The sequence below is a fragment of the Gopherus evgoodei genome, chromosome 3, assembly GCF_007399415.2.
Source record: "Gopherus evgoodei ecotype Sinaloan lineage chromosome 3, rGopEvg1_v1.p, whole genome shotgun sequence".
In the NCBI taxonomy this organism is placed as follows: Eukaryota; Metazoa; Chordata; order Testudines; family Testudinidae; genus Gopherus; species Gopherus evgoodei.
This window is the reverse complement of record NC_044324.1, coordinates 144,164,717-144,187,079: the sequence shown is the minus strand read 5'-3', so window position 1 is coordinate 144,187,079 and position 22,363 is coordinate 144,164,717. Positions and strand designations below refer to the sequence as shown.

The 22,363-nt window shown below is 39.5% G+C and overlaps 1 protein-coding gene across 1 annotated transcript in view; it reads left to right on the top strand.

Moving 5' to 3' along the window:
- PCNX2 (pecanex 2) overlaps positions 1–22,363 on the top strand; it is a 248,327-nt gene that overhangs the window by 42,345 nt on the left and 183,619 nt on the right. Inside the window, 2 exon segments of the mRNA XM_030556904.1 lie at positions 17,666–17,801; positions 20,505–20,647. Of these exon segments, the coding sequence (XP_030412764.1) occupies positions 17,666–17,801; positions 20,505–20,647 (279 nt within the window).

Genomic DNA, 22,363 nt, shown 5'->3' with positions numbered 1-22,363 from the left:
ATCCGACTCTTGCGTTTAAAATCACCAGGCAGGATCAGCTTGTCTGTGCGGTGCACTGATGATAGCAGAGCATCTAGTTCTTCATAGAATTTATCCTTCACGTCCTCTGGGTTGATCATTGTGGGAGAGTATGTGCTGATCAAAGTAGCTTGTTTTCCTTTTTGAAGCGGAAGCTGCATTGTCATGAGACGATCATTCACACCCTAAGGGGGACTGGCAAGTTTCCGAACAAGATGATTCTTGATGGCGAAGCCAACTCCAGATTGCGATGCTCATCACTGCTCTGGCCACTCCAGAAGAATGTATAGCCTCCGCCTGACTCGGACAGCTGTCCTTCATTAGCAAGGTGAGTTTCGCTAAGGGCTGCAGTGTCAATGTTGTAGCGTGCGAGCTCTCTGGTGACAAGTGCTGTTCTTCTCTCCGGTCTGTCTGCCGTGATGTTGTCCAGTAGTGTGCACACATTCCATGTCCCAATGGTGATCGATGTCACTCGAAGTTTTTTTTGTTTTTGTTCAACCGCTTTTATGGGATCCCCGCCAGCTGTGGTATAGGTTAAGGTGAAGCAGGCAATGTTTAGGGCACCTTTTCTAGCCCCCTCCTCATTCTACAGAGGTGAGCAGTGCAATCCTGAATAGGGCTGCTCAGTCGCTCAAGAAGACGCCGAGCTCCGCTGCTGACCATTATACCTGAGCCGCCTGTGTGCAGGTCCGCGGCTGCAGCTCCCAGTGTATCCACACCTGCTGCTTCGTCACTTGTCCATCACTACAGGACTTGATGTGATGTGATATGATATGATGTCGATATCTATAAGGAAAAGGAAAATACCCACTATGGTTTGTTTTTCTTATCAGCCAGTAATAGCTACTTTATATTTAGAGCTGTCTTTAGCGCTGTAATTAAAACATATTGGGGTAGGTCTGAACTTTCAGCTTATTGTCCTATTGCTTATTTGACCTTGCCTACTGGCCTTTTATGGCTCTCACCATCATGTATTATGTCAGCAAGTGAGCATGCTTTTGCAGGCTCTAGGATATTAACCCTCCTAACTGTCTGAAATACATAATGACCATCATGACACTTCAGAACAGTACCTAAACAATAATGTTGTTGTTTTTTTCTCAAATTGGTTTTAAAATGACCCATGTTGATTACTTCCACTTCACAGTGTTCTCCCATCCCTTTATCTGTTATGCTCCATGTTTTTGGATTTTTGTATAAAAGTTCATAAAGGTGGTTTTATGATAATATTTGAATATTTTTCTATGTCATGTTGAACAGCACCTGGAGAACATCAGGACCAGGTTAGGGGAGAAGGCTGATTGGTCATGAGGCATAACTATTATTTTGTTTTAAAAATAAATGTGACATTGGGCATTTATAGGAGACTTTGCAAAGATGCCTGTATTGCCGTGCTAGGAATGATGATAGCTTAGTGGAATGCTGTAACAGGATGGTCTGTGCCTTTAAGGTCCTGGTACCAGCAGCCCTTTTCAGACTCAGCTGGGAGGATGTCAGGTGTTTTCTATAAAGAGCTGAGAGAGCTGCAGGGGGGACATGGGTGCCTGCAGTAGGCTCTGAAGCAGGAATTGAAGGGAAGGCATGTCCTTTTCTCAACACTGACAGAGGCAAGGGGAGAAAGCCTCTGGAAACTGTAGCCCATGCTTTGCTTTGATGTTTTGTTTAAGTTTTGTATTTGAGTTGATAAACTGTGCCCAGAGGGAAGGACCTGAAAGTTACTTGGGCATGGCATTGTTTCTCATGGGATGGTGAGGGAGCCCACTAGCCCTGCAAATGCCCTTTTACTTTCAACTGTCCCAAAGTTTTTTTCTGTGGGCTAATGGAAAGCTCATTGAAAATAAAGAGAGAGAACCTGAGGCCAAATAGCTGGAGCTTGAGTTGAGAGCATACTATACTCCAGGACTTCTGTAGTCAAGGGACTTTTAACTCTTCCTTATCCCCAGTCTGCAGTATAGCAATGTAGCCATTCTGGGACAGCTCCTACAGCTTCAGAGCTATCGTAGTCTGTGGCTATTGAAGTCTGCATTAAAAAGGAGGGGCTGGGCTGTTGAGCCTGTGTAGCTGTGAATCCACTGATCCTACCTACATCCAAAGAGACCTGCAAGTGCTGGGGTAGAGGAATCCCAGCAGAGAACTATTCTGGCATACACAAGAGATGTGGACTCCCACATCTCCCAGTATGACTGCTCAGAGCTCCAGTATGAAACTGCAGAAAAACCTGAGTGTCTCTGGATTAAGTATAGAAGTGGGAGCAACAAGGGTAATGTCGTGGTGGGAATCTGCTGTAGACCACCAGACCAGGGGGATGAGGAGGATGAGGCTTTCTTCAAGCAACTAACAGAAGTTACTAGATCACAGGCCCTTGTTCTCATGGGGGATTTCAGTCACCCTGATATCTGTTGGGAGAGCAATACAGCAGTGCACAGACAATCCAGGAAGTTTTTGGAAAGTGTAGTGGACAATTTCCTGGTGAGCTGGAGGAACCAACTAGGGGCAGAGCTCTTCTTGACCTGCCACTTACAAACAGGGAAGAATTAGTAGGGGAAGCAAAAGTGGATGGGAACCTGGGAGACAGTTACCATGAGATGGTTGAGTTCAGGATCCTGACACAAGGAAGAAAGGAGAGCAGCAGAATACAGACCCTGGACTTCAGAAAAGCAGAAGTTGATTCCCTCAGGGAACTGATGGGCAGGATCCTCTGAGAGAATAACATGAAGGGGAAAGGAGTCCAGGATAGCTGGCTGTATTTTAAAGAATCCTTACTGAGGTTGCAGGAACAAACCATCCCAATGTGTAGAAAGAATAATAAATATGGCAGGCGACCAGCTTGGCTTAACAGTGGAATCCTTCCTGATCTTAGATACAAAAAAGAAGCTTACAGGAAATGGAAGATTGGACAAATGACCAGGGAGAAGAATTAAAAATATTGCTCAGGCATGCAGGAGTGAAATCAGGAAGGCCAAATCACACTTCGAGTTGCAGCTAGCAAGGGATGTTAAGAGTAACAAGAAGGGTTTCTTCAGGTATGTTAGCAACAAGAAGAAGGTCGAGGAAAGTGTGGGCCCCTTACTGAATGAGGGAGGCAACCAAATGACAAAGGATGTGCAAAAAGCTAATGTACTGAATACTTTTTTTGCCTCTATCTTACGAAGAAGGTCAGTTCCCAGACTATTGCACTGGGCAGCACAGTATGGAGAGGAGGTGACCAGCCCTCTGGAGAAAGAAGTGGTTCAGGGCTATTTAGAAAAATGGATGAGCACAAGCCCATGGGGTTGGATGCACTGCATCCAAGGGTGCTAAAGGAGTTGGCTGATGTGGTTGCAGAGCCATTGGCCATTATCTTTGAGAAAACATGCTGATTGGGGGAGGTTCGGGATGACAGGAAAAGGGCTAATGTAGTGCCCATCTTTTAAAAAAGGAATAAGGAAGATCCGGGGAACTGCATGCGAGTCAGCCTCATTTCAGTCCCTGGAAAAATTATGGAGCAGGTCCTCAAGGAATCCATTTCGAAGCACTTAGAGGAGAGGAAAATGATCAGGAACAGTCAGCATGGATTCATCAAGGGCAAGTCATACCTGACTAACCTAATTGCCTTTTATGATGAGATAACGGGCTCTGTAGATGAGGGGAAACCGTGGATGTGTTGTTCTTTGACTTTAGCAAAGCTTTTGATACAGTCTCCCACAGTATTCTTGCCAGCAAGTTAAAAAGGTATGGGCTGGATGAATGGACTATAAGGTGTATAGAAAGGTGGCTAGAACATTGGGCTCAACAGGTAGTGATCAATGGTGCCATGTCTAGTTGGCAGCTGGTATCAAGCGGAGTGCCCCAATGGTTGGTCCGGGGGCCGGTTTTGTTCAATATCTTCATTAATGATCTGGAGGATGGCGTGGATTGCTCTCTCAGCAAGTTTGCAGATGACACTAAACTGGGAGGAGTGTTAGATACACTGGAGGGTAGGGATAGGATACAGAGGGACCTAGACAAATTGGAGGATTTGCACTTAGGATGGAAGAATCCCATGCACTGCTACAGACTAGGGACCGAGTGGCTAGGCAGCATTTCTGCAGAAAAGGACCTAGGGGTTACAGTGGACGAGAAGTTGGATGTGAGCCAACAGTGTACCCTTGTTGCCAGGAAGACTAACAGCATTTTGGGATGTATAAGTAGGAGCATTGCCAGCAGATTGAGGAATGTGATTATTCCTCTCTCTTTGGCATTGGGGAGGCCTCATCTAGAGTACTGTGTCCAGTTTTGGGTCCCACACTACAGGAAGGATGTGGAAAAATGGGAAAGAGTCCAATGGAGCGCAACAAAAATGATTAGGAGGCTGGAGCACATGACTTATGAGGAGAGGCTGAGGGAACTGGGATTATTTAGTCTGCAGAAGAGAAGAATGAGGGGGATTTGATATCTGCTTTCAACTACCTGAAAGGGGGTTCCAAAGAGGATGGATCTAGACTGTTCTTAATGGTAGCAGATGATAGAACAAGGAGTAATGGTCTCAAGTTGCAATGGGGAAGGTTTAGGTTGGATATTAGAAAAAAACTTTTTCACTAGGGGGGTGGTGAAGCACTGGAATGGGTTATCTAGGGAGGTGGTGGAATCTCTTTCCTTAGAGGTTTTTAAGGTCAGGCTTGACAAAGCACTGGCTGGGATAATTTAGTTGGAGATTGGTCCTGCTTTGAGCAGGGGGTTGGACTAGATGACCTCCTGAAGTCCCTTCCAACCTTGATATTCTATTCTATGATTCCCAGTAACCTGTGTTTCCTTCTACTTCCTCCTCCAGAATCACTGCACCAATACTGCTGTTTTTGGCTTTGTGGTCCTGTTATAACTTGTTACCTTGACTGGTTAATTACCACACTTGTGAATGCTAATCTAGACACTCCACAACCATTTATTCCAAGACACTTCTTTACTCTAGAGTTCATCTTACAGTCATGCTGGTTAACACAAATTACTCCACGACCACATATTGGATTCCAGATAAAGCCTTTGGAGTGTTCTGTGCCTGCTGGTTGGTTATAAGCAGTGCTAGATTTCTTCATTTGTGTGGTTCTTTCAAAAACGATTTATAAAGCATGCAAAAGAAAGGTGTCATGTATGAGAATAGCTTTCAGTTCTATTTCATAATTTACAGTGTGTGGTCTGGGAATTTTCTGTGATTAAGAATGTAGTTATAAAATGACACTGATCATAAAGTCTGTTACTGTTGTCCCAGGGTAGCATCAATGATGCTGAAATCCTGATGATGTCATCATGTTACAGAAGCAGTACTGGACTTGAAACTTGCTGCTTCTTGATGCTGTGTTCTTTTTTGTTGTTGTTCATATATGTCTTGCCTCTGCTGCTTACTTGCTTGTTGAGCTGAGAGCATAAGAGTGCATTAATAATGTGTAAAGAGTATGTGAGAGCATGTGTCAGTCTGAAAGAATTTGTACTCTTTTCTCCCCATACTCTCTGAAGGTGGAAAACACACCTTCAGGGGCTTGGCTGGATTCAGATATCAGCCGCTGTCACCCTGCATTGGCTCAACACTTTCATGATATGGTCTGGTAGGATTTTCAACTCATGGATATTCAATCTGCTAATATATATGCCACAGGTTGTCATTCTTCAATTTTATGGTTTTATTGCTTTTGTCTTTGGTGTAGGAAATTTGCCGAACATTTTTAAAGCTGGAGTTTTAATTCTTTGTGGTGTTCAGTTTGTTCTGAGATATCCCATTAGTTCCATCAGGGTTTTATGGGAGTAAAAATTCTGTTTAAAGTTTTGTCCAAACACTCCTATTTTCTATATCAAAATCTTGCAGGTTTTTTTAAATAGTGTTTTTGAATTTAAATGATTCATAAAGAGAGTCTTTAAACTTAAATAATATAATGTCTTTCCTTCTTAACAACCCTTGGACTGGTTTTTCCTGTTTTCCTGAGTTTGAAAAGGAGTTCCTTAAACATTGCCAGATAACTGATTAATTCCCCAATTAGATACGTGTTTTATACTCATGGCTGCTAATGTTAGTAACCAGTTATAACAAGTTAGTAGGTTTACATATTGGTCTATAAAACATCTAACTGTTCATATCACAATGGTATCAGGCAGTTAATATAGTTAGGGCTTGCATTTAGATGCAAAATATTTGCAAATAAACATCTCAAAGGAAGCTTATCCTATCTTCAGCATTTGAGGGACAACAAAGGTAGTCACTGTTAAGAGGAAACATGAGTTAGAAGTAACCAGTTTCTTCTGCAAACACTTCCAAGCATAAATGTTCTGAAAATTTGAAGACTTTAGAGTGTTTATAAAAGAAATCAATTTCAGTAAGGATATTTCTAGAATTCTTTGTGTGGGCTTAAAATGAAAAGTTTTTCTCTTTGCAAAGAGGAGAGATAAAGAGACCCACTCTGATAACACATTCTAAGCATCACTCATCTTTAAAATATTCTGACTGAAGAGCATCCTCACATTCTTTTACACAATCACATTTCTTTCCAAAACATAACTATTCTAAAAGGTTTTTTTGAAATAAAGCTCATGTCTGTATCAAACTGGTGTTTTGTACGTGGGGGAAGTGTCTGGTTGTTTGAGAAGACACTCTTTTTGATTGTTTTCCTTTTGACCAAATGGTTCCTTGATTTACCACATAAGGTGTAATACATTTACAGTTGAAGTCTTCTGTCAAATATTCTATACAAGGAATAAATCAGAATAACTAACAATTACATAATGTTCAGAAACATGGTATAAAATAAAATATGGAATATTAAAGCAAAATAGAAGTTATAAAGCCGCATTCCAGATTCAGTGAAATCACATTTATAAGGTAATAAATATGGTTTTAAGACTAAGGAGGTGATGTTTTCCTTGACATTTTTGGTGCTTGTCAGTGGTTGACAGAAAACAGATATTTACATGGAATTTCCTTAGTTACCATGTATATTTTATGTAATTAAATAACTAGTTTTAATAAGCACATCAGCTATCCTGTTCTCAAGCATATGTGTATGAAAATAATTGTAAATATCTCATAAAATTCAGTAAAGGTGAAACCAAGCTCTTAACCTACAATTACAATAATAAATGTAATAATTGTATCAATAACTATTTTTGCATCAGTAGTGAGTTCTATCCCCTGCAGTAGAGTGAATTGGGCCAGAAGCTTTAGCTCAATGTCAGCTACTGAATTATACAGTAGTAAACTGATCTGTATTCTTGCAGCACCAAGCTAATATATCCCTGAAACATATTTAATTGCTTGTCTGAACTGTGCTGTATTTACACATTAGAAGGCCAAGCTCTTAACAAGAATCCTAATGTAAAAGTAAAAATGTGTCAATATTTATTACCCTCTAGTAACATGGCATTCCAGAATGTATGTCTGAAATATTGTCTTCTAAGGATTTTGTCTTTTTAAATGGCTAAGAACACAAGAGATTGATTAACTACTATGTGGACACATTATACCTCCTGGTTTCACATCAATCAAAAACTGAATTCAGTTACTGCAAACTACTGCACTTTTTTCAAGTTACAAGTAGCAATGTGACACACTATGTGAACCTATAGTCTAGAGAAGTTGAATATTTGATAACCCTCTGTTTGTCTCTGACCTACTGGGGAGATGTTCATTTTAGAATTAAGTAATGGACTTCCAGAACCTGTTCACATACCCTCTCAATACTTCATCATGTTTAGAAAGACAAAAAGAAGGTGAATTGAAATAAACTTGAGGTTACTAATGTAAAACCAAGTTGAGTATTTTCATAGTGTGTCTAGATTTTTCTGCTAATGCTGAAAAATATATTGCTAATTTAAGTGCTAGTGTAAAATTACAAGTTTTAATATTAAAATAATGGTATTTGGAGAAATCTTGAACATAAAATCCAATATCTAAATGTGAACACAGAATGCTTAGCTGCAATCACAGAATAATCTATGAAATGTATACATCTATTGTCAAGTTTCCCTCACAGTTTGCTGTGCCATTTAAAATTATTTTGCTGCTTTTGGTAAATCTTTAGTGAAAGTTTTAGTACCTAGTATATATTCCCAAACTACTGGATAAGCTATCCAAACTTTCCATGGCATCTTTAAAGGGCTTGAAGTAGCTCACAGATCTATTAGCACCACAGTTATGCTTGCACTGTGAAATTTGGCTGCTTTCTACCATAGATTTTGGTGGTGATGATGAGACAGTGTTTTTTTTGTATCACAACATCTTACCCTAAATGTGTTCACATCTTCTGGCATGTTTACACTGCAGTAAAAGATCCGTGGCATGGCCATCGCTGGCCTGGGACAGCTGGCTTGGGCTTGGGCTGCAGAGCTATAAAACAGCAGTGTAAATGTTTGGGCTTGGGCTGGAGCCCAGGTTCTGAGGCCCACCCCTGTCACAGGGTTCCAGACCTCAGGCTCCAGCCCAAGCCCAAATGTCTATACTGCAATTAAACAGGCCTTGAGCCTGAGTCCCTTAGCCCGAGTCAGTTGGCACGAGCTGGCCACGGATTTAATTGCAGTATAGACGTACCCTAAATTACTGATGTATTGGCAAAAGATACGCTGCAGTTTTTCACACAGTATTTGATTAGATGTCACTTAGTGATGAAATACTATGGTATTCTGCCCCAGCCCCACATAGGGTGACCAGATAGCAAGTGTGAATAATCGTGACAGGGTGTAGTGGGTAATAGTTGCCTATATAAGAAAAAGCCCCAAATATCAGGACAGTCTCTATAAATCGGGACATCTGTTCGCCCTACCCCCACAATGCCTACTGCACTTTGATCTGTGGGAATGGGTAATTTGTCAACCTCCCCTGAAATGACTGCCAATGCAAGGTCATATGCCCAAAAATTACATGAGTCAGCATCATTCTCAGAAGTGCAGTTCTTGCTTGTAGTGTTTCAGAGGCTAACTTACTGATTTTAGACCCAAGTGTAGGTGTGCCCAAATAATTGATATTACCTATGGGCTTTGGAACATCTTTGTTTGAAGTGGTGCGATTCCTACCAAAGTCATCTATAGTTGCATCCATTTATATCAGAGAAGCATTTTGTCATTTAGTTTTAGGTAAGAGGTTCAGTTAGCAATACTCTTCTTTGGGAGATGTGAACTTGTATTCTTTAGCCTGTCTCCTTTCTGAAGTATTTAAACTCTTGCAAATGGAACAGAATCCATGCAGGACAGATTCATGACACACATGCATTGATATTGATTGGTACCGAGCTGATATCTGTTTAGAATGGTTTGTTCTTCAAAAATGGTTGCTAATCATTATGCAACCTTCTTTGGTCCAAAAGTGTTCGATTCATTCATTCAAATATAAGCTTAAGTCGCTTACATTTTTTTATAGTTCTTTATCATTATTTGTATTACAATAGCAGCTAGTGGCTTCAACAGTGCCCATTGTGCTAGGCACTGTACAAACACAGGAAGAGACAGTCCCTGCCCAGAGGAGCTTACAATCTAAATTGACAAAGGGTTAGAGAAAGGTGTACAAGCTGAAGATTGCGAATTGGAGCCTTGAGAAAGTAAGTGACTTGCCCAAAGTATGAGGCAGAGCTGTGAACTCAACTCAGCTCCCTTGAATCCATGTCCAGTGTCTTCACCTCAAGGCCATCCTTTCTCCCTAAGTGACCTTTGGGTGATCATTTTAAGACCCTTGTAGACATAAACAGAAAAATGTGCAGATTTATTCAATTCTTGATTTCAAATTAAGAAAGCAAGGGACTCTTTGCTCACGCTGTTAGATGAAGCCCTGCCGCTAAACCTAGGCTGCCAATAGGCCTTGTAATAGCTTATAATGTGAAATTCATTCCTACAGAAAGAGAACTCTCTGGTTTAATTGGTTTTGTCTGTTTGCTTTCACAGTCAGCTCTTTCTTTAGCAACAGTTGGGACCCTAGGCTAAAAAGAACTAATTGCAACAAAAATAGTGTTTCTAACAACTACTAAGAAAAAAGTTAATTTAAAATATCCTTCCAACATAGCTTTTAAAGGCTGTAAAATGCAAGTGTTTCCGGCCTGGGTCTCATTTGATTCACATTCACTTCCTTAAATAAAGTAGCTGCTGAGTGCTTTGTACTGTACGAAAGCATCTATCTGAACACCTTAGCAGCAACACACATCTTCTGGATAAGTGCATTAATATGTCATAGTTTTTACCTCTGGCAAATTCCCCAGACACCTTATAAATGTACCCTTGCACTTCAAACTTGTGTTGAAATAGTAACATACACTGTTTGCAAGTTGTTCAGCACTGAAAGATGTCATATCACTAAAACAGCTATTTTTTCCGCTCAACAAGGTGACTCAAATGACAGAGACAGCCTCTAGCCATAGTAACAAGCTGCTGATTCTTACTATTAGTGAAAAACTCACGTTGCCCTTTGACAAATGTATGCATTTGCTCCACTGCACAGATTTTGAACTCTATGCAATAAAAATACAATGGGATCTTTGGGGATTAGAGGAGAAAACTCAGAGACCCAAACCTACCCAGTTTTGGGATTTGATGATTTCAAAAGATTTGTTCTTCCAGGGTCCTTTTTAAATGTAATTCTATAGGAAAGTTTAAGCATTAATTTATTTTTTGTGGTTAAAAGTTATAATTCCATCCTGCTTTGAATTCTAGACTTACTTGTGAGTCACAGATTTTCCTAAACCAAATGGTGAACCGCCCTTTAAAAATGTAACACAATTCGGTGGCTATCTTTCTGGCATCCATTCTGTAAACAAGAGGAAAAGGATTTGTAACATATTACCATATATCCATTTACAGTCTCTTCTAGATTTTCAGCTGCTGCAGCATCTATTCTTGCATTTTTAACATAGATGAGAAATGGATCTTTTGACTGTAATATGAGTCCGTGAGGGCACCATTGCCACATGATGGCAGCAAAATCCTGTGGAGGAACAAAAGTCTCTACAGCTATATAGTTGTTGGTGCTTAGTCTGGAAGATCATCAACAAGGTTGCTTTACCTTTTTTTTCCCCTCGTGGAAGAACTGAAATAAAACTTTAAAATCACATGCCCTTCACCCATTCCATGCATTTGGGAAGTTATTTTGCCACTGTTAAGGTTTTTCCTCTCTTTGCTTTCATTCTCTCATTTTTTTTATCATTCTGGGAAGTGGCAATATTCTGGCTGTGGCACATTATGATTCAGTGGGTTCAGCTTGACACATACATTTTCTGTTTAGGCTAAAAACATATAAAATGCTCTATAGAGAAACACCACCAGTGCATTACTGGTATTCTAGTAATCGGGACGTGAGGAGTAGCAATGTAGTTAAATGACAGGTCGCAGATCCCAGAGTGTGTTCAATTTCTTGCAAGAGGAGTACAAAGAAAAGTGAGATGCTTCCCAGGAAAAATATTTTAAATCCCTCCCTCTCTCCTCCCCACTCCCTCCTCCCATTTTTCTGGAAAATGTATACTAAGCTGTGGAACTTTGAATCATACAACACAAAATCTGTAATTTATTCAAGGATTATTATCCATTTTTTATTTTATTAAAACTCAGACCAGATATTCCTTATTCTTTCCACTGTCAAATTGAAACTCTAACATAACCTTAACTGTGTTACAACTACCACTGTACACATAATACATAATGTTGTTTTAAAGAAACAATAAGAAGTCAAATTTGGATCAAGATTTAGATTGTTACAAAATATTTTTTCTCAACATTTAAGACTAATTAAAATGTTTTCAGGATTTTTTGTAACTTCTAATGGGAAAAGTTAAGTTTAAAACAAATAAATACTCCCCTTCAGTACTCTGTTTACACGGCTGCACTGAGAACCTGAAAGTGAAATTGCCTATTAAAAAAGGATATCTAATTTCACTAATATTATTTCCTAGCTGAGAGAAATGCAGAAAGTAAACAGAGTAGTACAGATAGCAAAATGCAAACTTGATTTTAAACTATTTTGGTTTTAATAATTAAGTTGCTCTCAATAATATTGTTAAGGAATATTAAAATATGGGGTTTTCAGTTGACAATGTCCCTTTAAAAATCATAATTAGTGAATTTATAGAAAAAGATCAAAGAGCGCTTCCTAAACATCACAACTTTTTCCTTGTCTGTCATAATCAGTTTGATGGGCAATTATCTAATCTTCCTGGTGCTCTGATTTTATATATTTCTACTTTCATTCTATATTTCAATTTGCCTTCTAATTTTTAAGAAGAAAGCCTTGTCATCTAATGTCATAATGCATTAAATGTAAACCTCCCATGGCTTAAAAAGAAAAAATCCTCATAACTGATGGGTTTAATGTCATGATTTATCTAGATGTATGAGCCAGATGAGTGCTGCTGGAGAATCATTCCAACAGCAATGAATGTAGAAGAGGGAGACAGCAGGAGAGCCATGCAAATGAGGAGTAAGAATGATAAGGAAATGCTGATGTAGATCCATTCTATAGGGGCAGGAGCAGCGAGTCTTGTGAAGTGGCAGCAGGAAGACAACAGTGGTGAGAAAAGGGAATCTGTGCAGATGTTGATTCAAGACTTATATCCTTATACTATCATAAATGCAAACTCCTGCATTAGTACAACAAACTGATAGAATTTGAAAGTGCACAAAAGGCAAGGAATTCAGAGTTATGCTTACCAAGTTAGCCTTAATGGGCTTTTGCTTAACTTCGTAAGTTAGGCCACAGTTCAGGAAGGTATTTAGGCACATTCTTAACTTTAATCACAGGAAGTCAAAAAGGAAACAGGCTGAATTAGGACCTTACCCAAATTTAAATTTTAAAAATGTGTCTTTTCTATATATATCACATTTTTCTTGGCTGCATTGTTCCTCTGCTTAGTGAGGTTGTGGTTTTTTCCTAGTTTTTAAAAAAATAATATTTGGCTAAAATATTTTAGTTGGATCAATTTACATGACTTCTTGCTAAGTTCATATGACCCAGTCGCTGCAGTCTGAAGCACTGACTATAGGATCTTTCCATTTAATAGCTTATTAGGCATATCTCTTTAGTGATGTTGTTTTTATTATTTAGGCACAATCATAATGTTAGCCACAGCATTTGCTGTCACCTCTTCACATTCATGCTGAAAGGGAAAGATCAGCCGAGGACTTAATCTAGGAGTTCTTGACATTTTTAACTATCTGAATCACATGGGCCATTTTCATTACCACTACAAACAGTTCTTTTTCTCTCCTGCTGATAATAGCTCACCTTAACTGATCACTCTCGTTAGAGTGTGTATAGTTGTCATAACCTTAGTCCCAGATTTGGACCTTAGCGTCCAAAATATGGGGGTTAGCATGAAAACCTCCAAGCTTAGCTACCAGCTTGGACCTGGTACTTGCTGCCACCACCCAAAAAATTAGTGTTTTGGGGCACTCTGGTCCCCCTGAAAAACCTTCCCTGGGGACCCCAAGACCCAAATCCCTTGAGTCTCACAACAAAGGGAAATAATCCTTTTTCCCTTCCCCCCTCCAGGTGCTCCTGGAGAGATACACAGACACAAGCTCTGTGAATCCAAACAGAGTGACTCCTCCTCTCCGTTTCCAGTCCTGGAAACAAAAGCACTTTCCTCTTCACCCAGAGGGAATGCAAAATCAGGCTAGCAAATTCAACACACACAGATCTCCCCCCTGATTTCTTCCTCCCACCAATTGCCTGGTGAGTACAGACTCAATTTCCCTGAAGTAAAGAAAAACTCCAACAGGTCTTAAAAGAAAGCTTTATATAAAAAGAAAGAAAAATACATACAAATGGTCTCTCTGTATTAAGGTGACACAATACAGGGCCAATTGCTTAAAAGAATATTGAATAAACAGCCTTATTCAAAAAGAATACAAATCAAAGCACTCCAGCACTTATATTCATGCAAATACCAAAGAAAAGAAACCATATAACTTACTATCTGATCTCTTTGTCCTTACACTTAGAAACAGAAGATTAGAAAACAGAACTACTTCTCGAAAGCTCAGAGAAAGCAGGCAGACAGAAAACAAAGACTCAGACACAAACTTCCCTCCACCCAGAGTTGAAAAAATCCGGTTTCCTGATTGGTCCTCTGGTCAGGTGCTTCAGGTGAAAGAGACATTAACCCTTAGCTATCTGTTTATGACAATAGTAACACCCATTGTTTCATGTTCTCTCTGTGTATATATATATATTTTCCAACTGTATTTTCCACTATATGCATCCGATGAAGTGAGCTGTAGCCTACAAAAGCTTATGCTTAAATAAATTTGTTGGTCTCTAAGGTGCCACAAGTACTCACATTCTTAATAGAGTATCTTGTGGACTCTCTTGTTCCCACTTGTAGAGGTGTACGGTCCCCACCCCTCCCATTCATCATTGCACAATTATCTCTGTGGCCACAACTGCAGCTGCTTACAATAGAAAAGTAATATTAGGAAAATATTTTATGTTCTTTCAACTGTAATTCAATACAGCAACACTAGATAAAGAGAAAAACCAGCACCATTTGGCTACCAGAAGGTGGACATTGGGCCACATTTTGGGGATCTCTCACTTTTAACCTACCAGAATATTGTCTCTGTCCATGCATTTATTGAACAGTATGAACACATTTTAAGTAAAGGGTCCACCGGGGGAGAAGTAGATTGCATTTGAAGAAAATGCACAAACTTCTTTCTTGATCTCACCTCATAACTTTGGTCTCAAGGCTGGATAAGTAGTGGAATATGGATCAGCATGAGCTGTGTTATTGCTTAGACTGATTTTTGGCAAAAATTTTCAATGACATAAAAAAAGTCATGAAAGACAAACAGGGAATTTATAAAACAGATTTTCAAGTGTTTTGTGGTTACAATAAAATATTTAGTGTTGTGCAATTGTTCAGCTAAATTGATGCTTGTTCCATGATGTAGTAAAACTGTATGCTGAGTAAAAAAAATATAGTAGAATGTTAATCTTTCAGTTATCAACAGAGGGTGCTCTGTGCCTTTCATATTAGTCCTGCATATGTTACATGTTTGTCAAACATATCTTTAGTTATTAATTTACAATTCAAAATTTAGTGTAATTATACATTTGCTTATATTAATGGTGCCGTTTACAGTAGATCTTGATAGCCTTAATTTGATTCTGCCAACTAATGTATTTTCTGTTCATCAAGGCCCCATCTTACACTATGATGTTCAGCTTTATTTACAATTATTCAGTAATTAGGGAGTGTTTGCTCCTATTTATACATTATATATTCTAATTTTATGGAACCCTGTTAAAGGTTTATAAAAACACAAACAGAACTGTAAAATTTCTTGTTGGTATTCATTGTTAGTGTGATAGTGATGTGTCATCAGACATGGTGTATATCTTTAAGTATAAGTAGTTTAAAAATTAAACTGTTCAGCATCGGAAAGAGGATGTAGCACATGAATGTGAGAATGATCAGAGCCATGTGGGACATAGGGAGGATGACGACCAAGAAGGTGGGGGCGGGGGGAGACTGATGATAAAGGCAGCATGAGAAATAAAGAACAAGAGAGAGATTAGGTAAGATTTTTTTTTAACCTATACTAATGTTCTCACCAAATGTAAATCAAAGTGTACACAGAAGCAGCTTTCCAAGTGCAGCACAGCCTCTATTTTTGAGTTGCTGCTTTTCCCACCTCTGCCTTCCCAGTTCACACACTCCACCCTCTGTCCGAACTGTCCTACAAGGCTTCTAAAGTTCCTGACTTTCCCACTGCTGGCCTCCTGGGTGTTGACAACCTCTGGAATTAATTGCTTCTGCCAGACACAGCTGGTGAGTGGAGCTGTGAATTCTGCTGCTGAGAGGAAATAGAAAATAGTGTGTTACCCCGCTAGGCTTTCCGAGTTATCTTTTGGTCTCTTGGGAGAAGAGCTGAACTCTAAGGGAAGGCTTGATTATAGGGAGAAGTGTCATGAGTCTCTGGTGAACAGATTTTTTGATTTGTCCAGAAGGCAAGGGCAAGGGATTCTGGCCAGAGGGTTGTGGTGTGTGAGTGTAGTATCATCATGCCAGGCCGTTCCTTATTAGATGTGGGGTAAAAGAAAATAGACAAAAGGTAAGAATGAACCAGACTTCACTTGGCTTTTTCAAAGCAATGGCTAAGGGAGTAGGCAGACAGTTTTAAAGAGATGAACTATGTAAACATAGCATGCAACAATTCATTCTTTTTTCTGTATCTTACTGGACAGCTACTTATCTGTTTACTTTTCCCTTTTGTCTGGCATATGCTTAAGGAATTTGAATGGAAGATCTGGCTTACTAAAGTTGAAAGGATGGTCCAGTGGTTAGGGAACTAGCTTGGAACTTGGAAGACCTGTCCTCAATTCCTTGTTCTGCTGCAGACTTCCTATGTTACTCTGGACAAGTCCCTTAGCCTCTCTGTATGTCAGCTCATCATCTGTAACATGGGGGTAATAGCACTGCCCTACTTCACAAGGGTGTTGTGTGACTAAATAAGATAAAGCTTGTGAGGCCCTCAGATACTATGGTAATGAGGACCACATAAATACATAGGGTTGATAAGGCTAGGAGATACTGAGATTAGAATGGAAGGCAGATGTGGAAACCCCAGTTGTGACAGGAAAAGTGAATAGGTATCCAAAAAAGAATCCCATCCAAGAGTAACATTTAAATGATGAATTCTCAGCAAGAATTTTATTTAAATAAAGTGATGTCAAGTAACGAGATTGTTTGTTTGTTTTTTGCAATCCAGTGTGTAGTTGTATGTATGTATGTATTTATTTAATTATTAAACAGTGTATATTAGACTCTTTACCAAGGTTTTATTATTTAAGTGCTAAATGTACAGAATCAAAAAGAAAGGACTAGAGAAAGACCTGCCATGGGGACTTGCATTCTAAGACCTTAATTACAGATGCAATTGAACAAGAAGGGAGTTTTCACAATATCTAAAATGATGGGCTAACAGACACCTATGCCTAGAGAGAAGGATTTAGGGCTGACTAAAAAGAAAAAGCATATTAAAGATTTCTCTTGCAGAAATTTAAAGTAAATTTTAGTGCTCCTGAAATGTGGTGGATTGACATAGTTGGAAACTGATATCTGTTGTCTACATGATAAGTACTAGTGGACAATGTTAACACAGTCATACGGTGTGCCTTCAGCCCATTGTGGATGGACCACCTCTGGGTCTTAAAGAGTTAAATCTCTGCCCTTTCATCCTTGAAATGTTTGCTGAGACTACCAGAAAGGGTGCTGTGAAGGAGCATAATACCTCTTTAAGGGACAGCCAGGGGCTCACAACCATAACAAACTGAGTAATTAAAGAGGTTTCCTACTTTGCCCTGGGGCTGGTCTATTTAAACAGGAACAGAGAGCTAAGCAAGAGCAGAGCGCCTGCTGGATTACACCCAGGGTTTTTTGGCTGCAAGATCCTGGCTGTTCCTTAAAGAAGTAGTATACATCTTCAGAAGTCCCTTTTCAGATAGTGGCATTTCTGAAAAGAACACTTTTCCACAGGGAACTGGACTGCGGTCAACAAACAGCCATCAAAAACAAATGACTCTTGGTCACTAGAGGCCTGAGCTATGAGGTGGAAGGCTCCATGTCCCATTGTGGATCCAATGAGCCAGCCAGACCTCCTGCTGTATTGTTTTAAATGGTATTGACTTGACTCTTTCTAAAACCATTTCATTTCTTTTTACCCCTGTGCACAGTGAAACACAGTTCAGTTCTTCTAGTACTACCACTTCGGAGAGTCAGGAACCATCTTCAGGAGATCATGCTGCAAGTGCACTCCAGCAGCAGCTCTTACTGATGGTGGCACGAAGAACCCTGTCAGAAACACCACGGGTACATTGTATTTCAGTTTCTAACATTTTAACAAATCGTGTCATGTAAATATGTTGTAGAACTGACCACCTGGCGTGAAGGCAACCATTTTAACCCTTTTGTATTTATATAGTATTGCTTTGTTGGGAGGGCTTGTTTGGCTACACATTGAGTAGTATCTTACTAGACAAGTAGCTCCATTGGTTTAAAAATAATAAGGGACTACTCTGAGCAAAGGTGGCAGAGCTGGGTTCTTAAGGAGCATTTTGGAGCTTTTTTTTAATAGCGGGGACAAATTTTCCAAGGTGCCTTAGAATATTTAGAGATTATTATGAGTCTAAGTCTGCTAAGCATTTGCATTAGGCACATGTTAGCTGTACAAAGAGACTGCCAACATGTAAATAATCTCTTATTGTAAAAATTGAAAACCAGAGGACACAGCTGTTAGGATTTTATACACATTGCCAAATGTTAATAGTTTGACACATCTACTTTGCAGATTAGTGTGGGCATGTAGGCCTAAAATATCAGGTCTGTCTGTTTTCTGAACTGGGAAGTAAAACTTTTAGGGCCTCATCCTGGATCCTGGATATCATTTGTGGGATGGCAGAGCACCCTCCACTTGCAGCAGCTGGAGTTGCTGATCACCTGTCGGAAGCAGGCCTTTAGTGTTCAGTTTGGTTTGTAATATGACAAGGACATAGTTTATTTTTATAGTTTTTGTGGGTTTGGGGTCTCTGACACCCTCCAAGCTGTCTTCCAGAGTTTGGAGATGCCCTAACACCTTCAGCATGGCCACTTCAAGTCTAATGTTAATAAACCTAAAACATCAGATAATTATTTATCTTGACTTATATTTTTAACAGGAACTAAAAGTTGACAGGAAAGTAGCTGTTGTAAAACTCATTTTTTGCCTATGTATGTTATAAATGCATATAAAATGATAATTTAGATTTGTATAGAGATTTCTGAGCAAGAATCTCAAACTTTTCAGGCTTAATAAATATTTGTAAACCACCTGCTAACTAGAGAATTATCATCACCCTTATCTTATCTATAGGAAATCTGAGGTATTGAGAAGTGAATGTCTTGCCCAAGATCATACTGCAAGTTTGGGACTAGAATCCATGTTTTTATGGCGTCTAATCTTGTGATTATAAGTGAACCCTGTTGAAGTCATTAGGAGTTTTGTCATTGACTTGGATGGGTCTATGTCCAAATTTCTTGGTCAAAGTATAGTCAAGGTCCAGACTCCAGAGAAAATAATAATAAAAAATAACTGATGATAATTAAAAAGATGTGGAGGTCCATTCAAAAGTGTCTGGGAGTCAGGATTTGGCCCACAGTCAACATATTGACTACTCCAGGTCAGAGCTTCAGACACCCATATAAGTTAGCTGAGCTTGTCTATATGATGATTTAGTTCGTAGCAAGCTGCAGTGTGAATCTACCTGCACTAGCCTGCAGTGCATTAACTCTCTGTGTAGACCTTATAGATGTGCACTTACAGTTCATGTCAAAGTGGAGTAAATCAAAGCACGCTAACAAACTGTCAGTGCATGTCAGCAGGGGCCACATGGACAGACTAATTCAGGGTAGAGTCACATTCCAGTTTGGTGTAAACTAAGTGTTCATGTAGACAAGCCCTAATTTAATTTCATTCATTTTGTGGATGGGTAAATGGAGGCACCAATAGATTTAGTGTGGCCTCATGCAAGTCACAGCCAGTCAGTGACAAGGCATTGACTACAACACAGAAGTCCTGATCGAGGCCCAAGTCCTGCAAACCCTTATGCACATGTTTAACTTCATGCATATGTATAATTCCAGTGAAGTCAATGGGACTGCTCATGTGCGTAAAGTTAAGCACATGCTGAAGTGTTTGGAAAATCAGGGCCATAGTGCCCTGTTTAGATTTTTAAACAATTCCTTTGCTAGCATTGTCATTTTTCTACTCTTTTTCAAGTCATAAAACTAAATTAGGAGAGTAGTAGTAATGAATTTAAGGTGAGTGTGATTAAAAATAAAAAGGAAAAAGAACAGGAAAATTGATTACTATAATACTTCCTGTTGGAGCAGAGGTTGTAGAGCCAGGAGACCAAATATAGAAAACACTCCTAGATGATAGATATTATCAACAAAAATTTTAAATGTTCATATTTCACTTTTGGCTTTTTAAAATCCTTCACAGTACATTAAGTAAAATGTCTGAATTGTAACTCAAATAACGTAAAAACTCTGTATTATTTGAATTCATATTTTGCTTAAAAATTACTGTGACAGAAGGAACACAATCTGTCTTAAATCATATTTGATGTCACTTGGAATTATTGATCACTAGGATTCTAGTGGCAAGAATCTTTTCCCATCAGGTACAGTTGTGGCTTACGCTGTGGTTGGTCTGCAGTGTGGAAGAAGCCAGAAAACCATAGACAAGATAAACCATGGGGATTAAAGTAACAATTTGTTACTAAAACTTGATAATGTATTGTTAATAGTATTTTGCATGTTTGGCATAACTTCTGACCATCTATAAGAAATGAGATTAATATATTGTGTTCCTTATAGTTGAAATAAAATGAAGAGTAAAAATTTTCACCAGTGTTCATTTATAAAGAAATTGGAATGAAACATTGACATATACATTCTAACTTTCAGACCATGTACTTTAGTGGCAACAGTATGCCAATATGAAACTCTGTCTGTGTTTTGTTTGTTTTAAAGCATCTGAGTCAGGACTTTGAGGACTCTTCATGCTCGTCAGCTCAACGAAAATTTAACAGGCAGTTTTACAAATTTATTATATTTCCTGGCAAGTGGATTAAAGTCTGGTATAATCGACTTGCCTTGTTGGCATTACTGGATCGGTAAGCTTTCTTCATACTAAGTGTCATGAATTTCTCCTCACAGGTAAAAATGCAAACTATTAAAAAAGGAGTGAATGGTGGGACTCCTTTTAAATAAATACCTGTTTAGTTTAAGTGTGGGAAAATGTTTCTGTGCTCCAAGCCTCAAACTTCAGAGCTTTTTCTGGCCCATGACCCTTCTATATAAGAAGTATCTGAGGGGTAGCCATCTTAGTCTGTATCCACAAAATCAACGAGGAGCCCGAAGAATTCCTCTGCTTCTGAAGAAGTGGTTTTTTTTACCCACGAAAGCTTATGCCCAAATCTGTTAGTCTTTAAGGTGCCACAGGACTCCTCCTCCTATATGAGAAGAGACCTTGATTTATGTGAGGGCCCATTTGTGCGATAGTCCCCAATTTGACTCTGGACTCTGGGCCCGCTGCCTCTGGCATAGGTGCCGACTCTGTGGGTCATCTGGGGCTGGAGCACCCATGGGGAAAAATTAGTGGGTGCTCTGCACCAGCCAAGCTCCCTCTGCCCCTGCCTTGCTGCCTCCTCCTTCCAAGCACGACGCCATGTCTTCGCTCCTCCCTCTCTCTCCCAGCACTCCTCTCCCCCCGACGCTGCCTAACAGTTGTTTGGCAGTACCTAGGATTTTCCGGGAGGGAGTGGGAGGAGCAAGGACGCCGCTTGCTTAGGAGAGTAGGTGGAAAAGAGATGGGGCAGGGGCGGGGACTAGGGAGAAGGGGGTGGAATGGGAGCAGGGTCTTTGGGAAAGGGGTGGAAAGGGGGCGGAGTGAGGGTGGTGCAAGATGGGAAGAGGTGGTGCAGGGGCAGGGCCAGGGGCAAAGAAGTGTCAAGCACCCACCTGGCAGAGAGGAAGTTAGCGCCTATATGACTGATTTGAAAATTAGTGTTGTGTGTGAATCAGGAAAAGAGAAGAAAAGAGGGAAAGGTGCCAGATTTTTGTCACTGAAACACTTCCAAATTTTAAGAACAAAATGCAGGAGGGAATCCTCCTGTTTCCCCCACCCTAACTCAATTATTTGACAAGACACAATTCTGTTTCTTTCTCTGGCATCTCTTCTTCTTCTTTTCTTTCCCCCATGTCAGTTGTAATCAGCTGTTTTGGCAGTGCTCTTTGCTGCTAGACCCTCTGCCCCTTATAATTTGTTAGACTATTATCAACCCAAAACAACTAAGCCTACATAGACAGTGACTGCAGGCTAGCCTGTCATAAGCTTGATCTGTCTTTGTGTGGGTGTATGCCCTATGTACATGTTAATATTATCTCTGCTGCAGATATTTCAGAAGACAGCTTTAGTGTATGTAGTAAGAGAAGTTAGATCTAGTATATATGCTGCTGTATATATGGTGCCTTGTCTAAGCACTTCAAGTGCATGGAAAAATATCCACAATACACTCTCTTTTTGTTATGGATTGAGTATTTAAATTGCTTTTCTCTGCACACCTGTTCTAATAAATCTTATTAAACATACGAAAGATTTAATATGTTTCAGTACTACAGATAAGAACAAATTGTATATCTTTTGTAACTGTATATTGTTAGGGTTGCACTTTAAAGAATAATTTTAACATGACAACAGTATTGCTTGCCACCTTTGGCCACATACTATATTTTGTCTTTAGCATTTTTAGTACATGAATGCATATCATTCCCTTTAAAAACTGTTTTATAGAGAGATTTACAGGGAAATGCACACTAAAGTATACAAA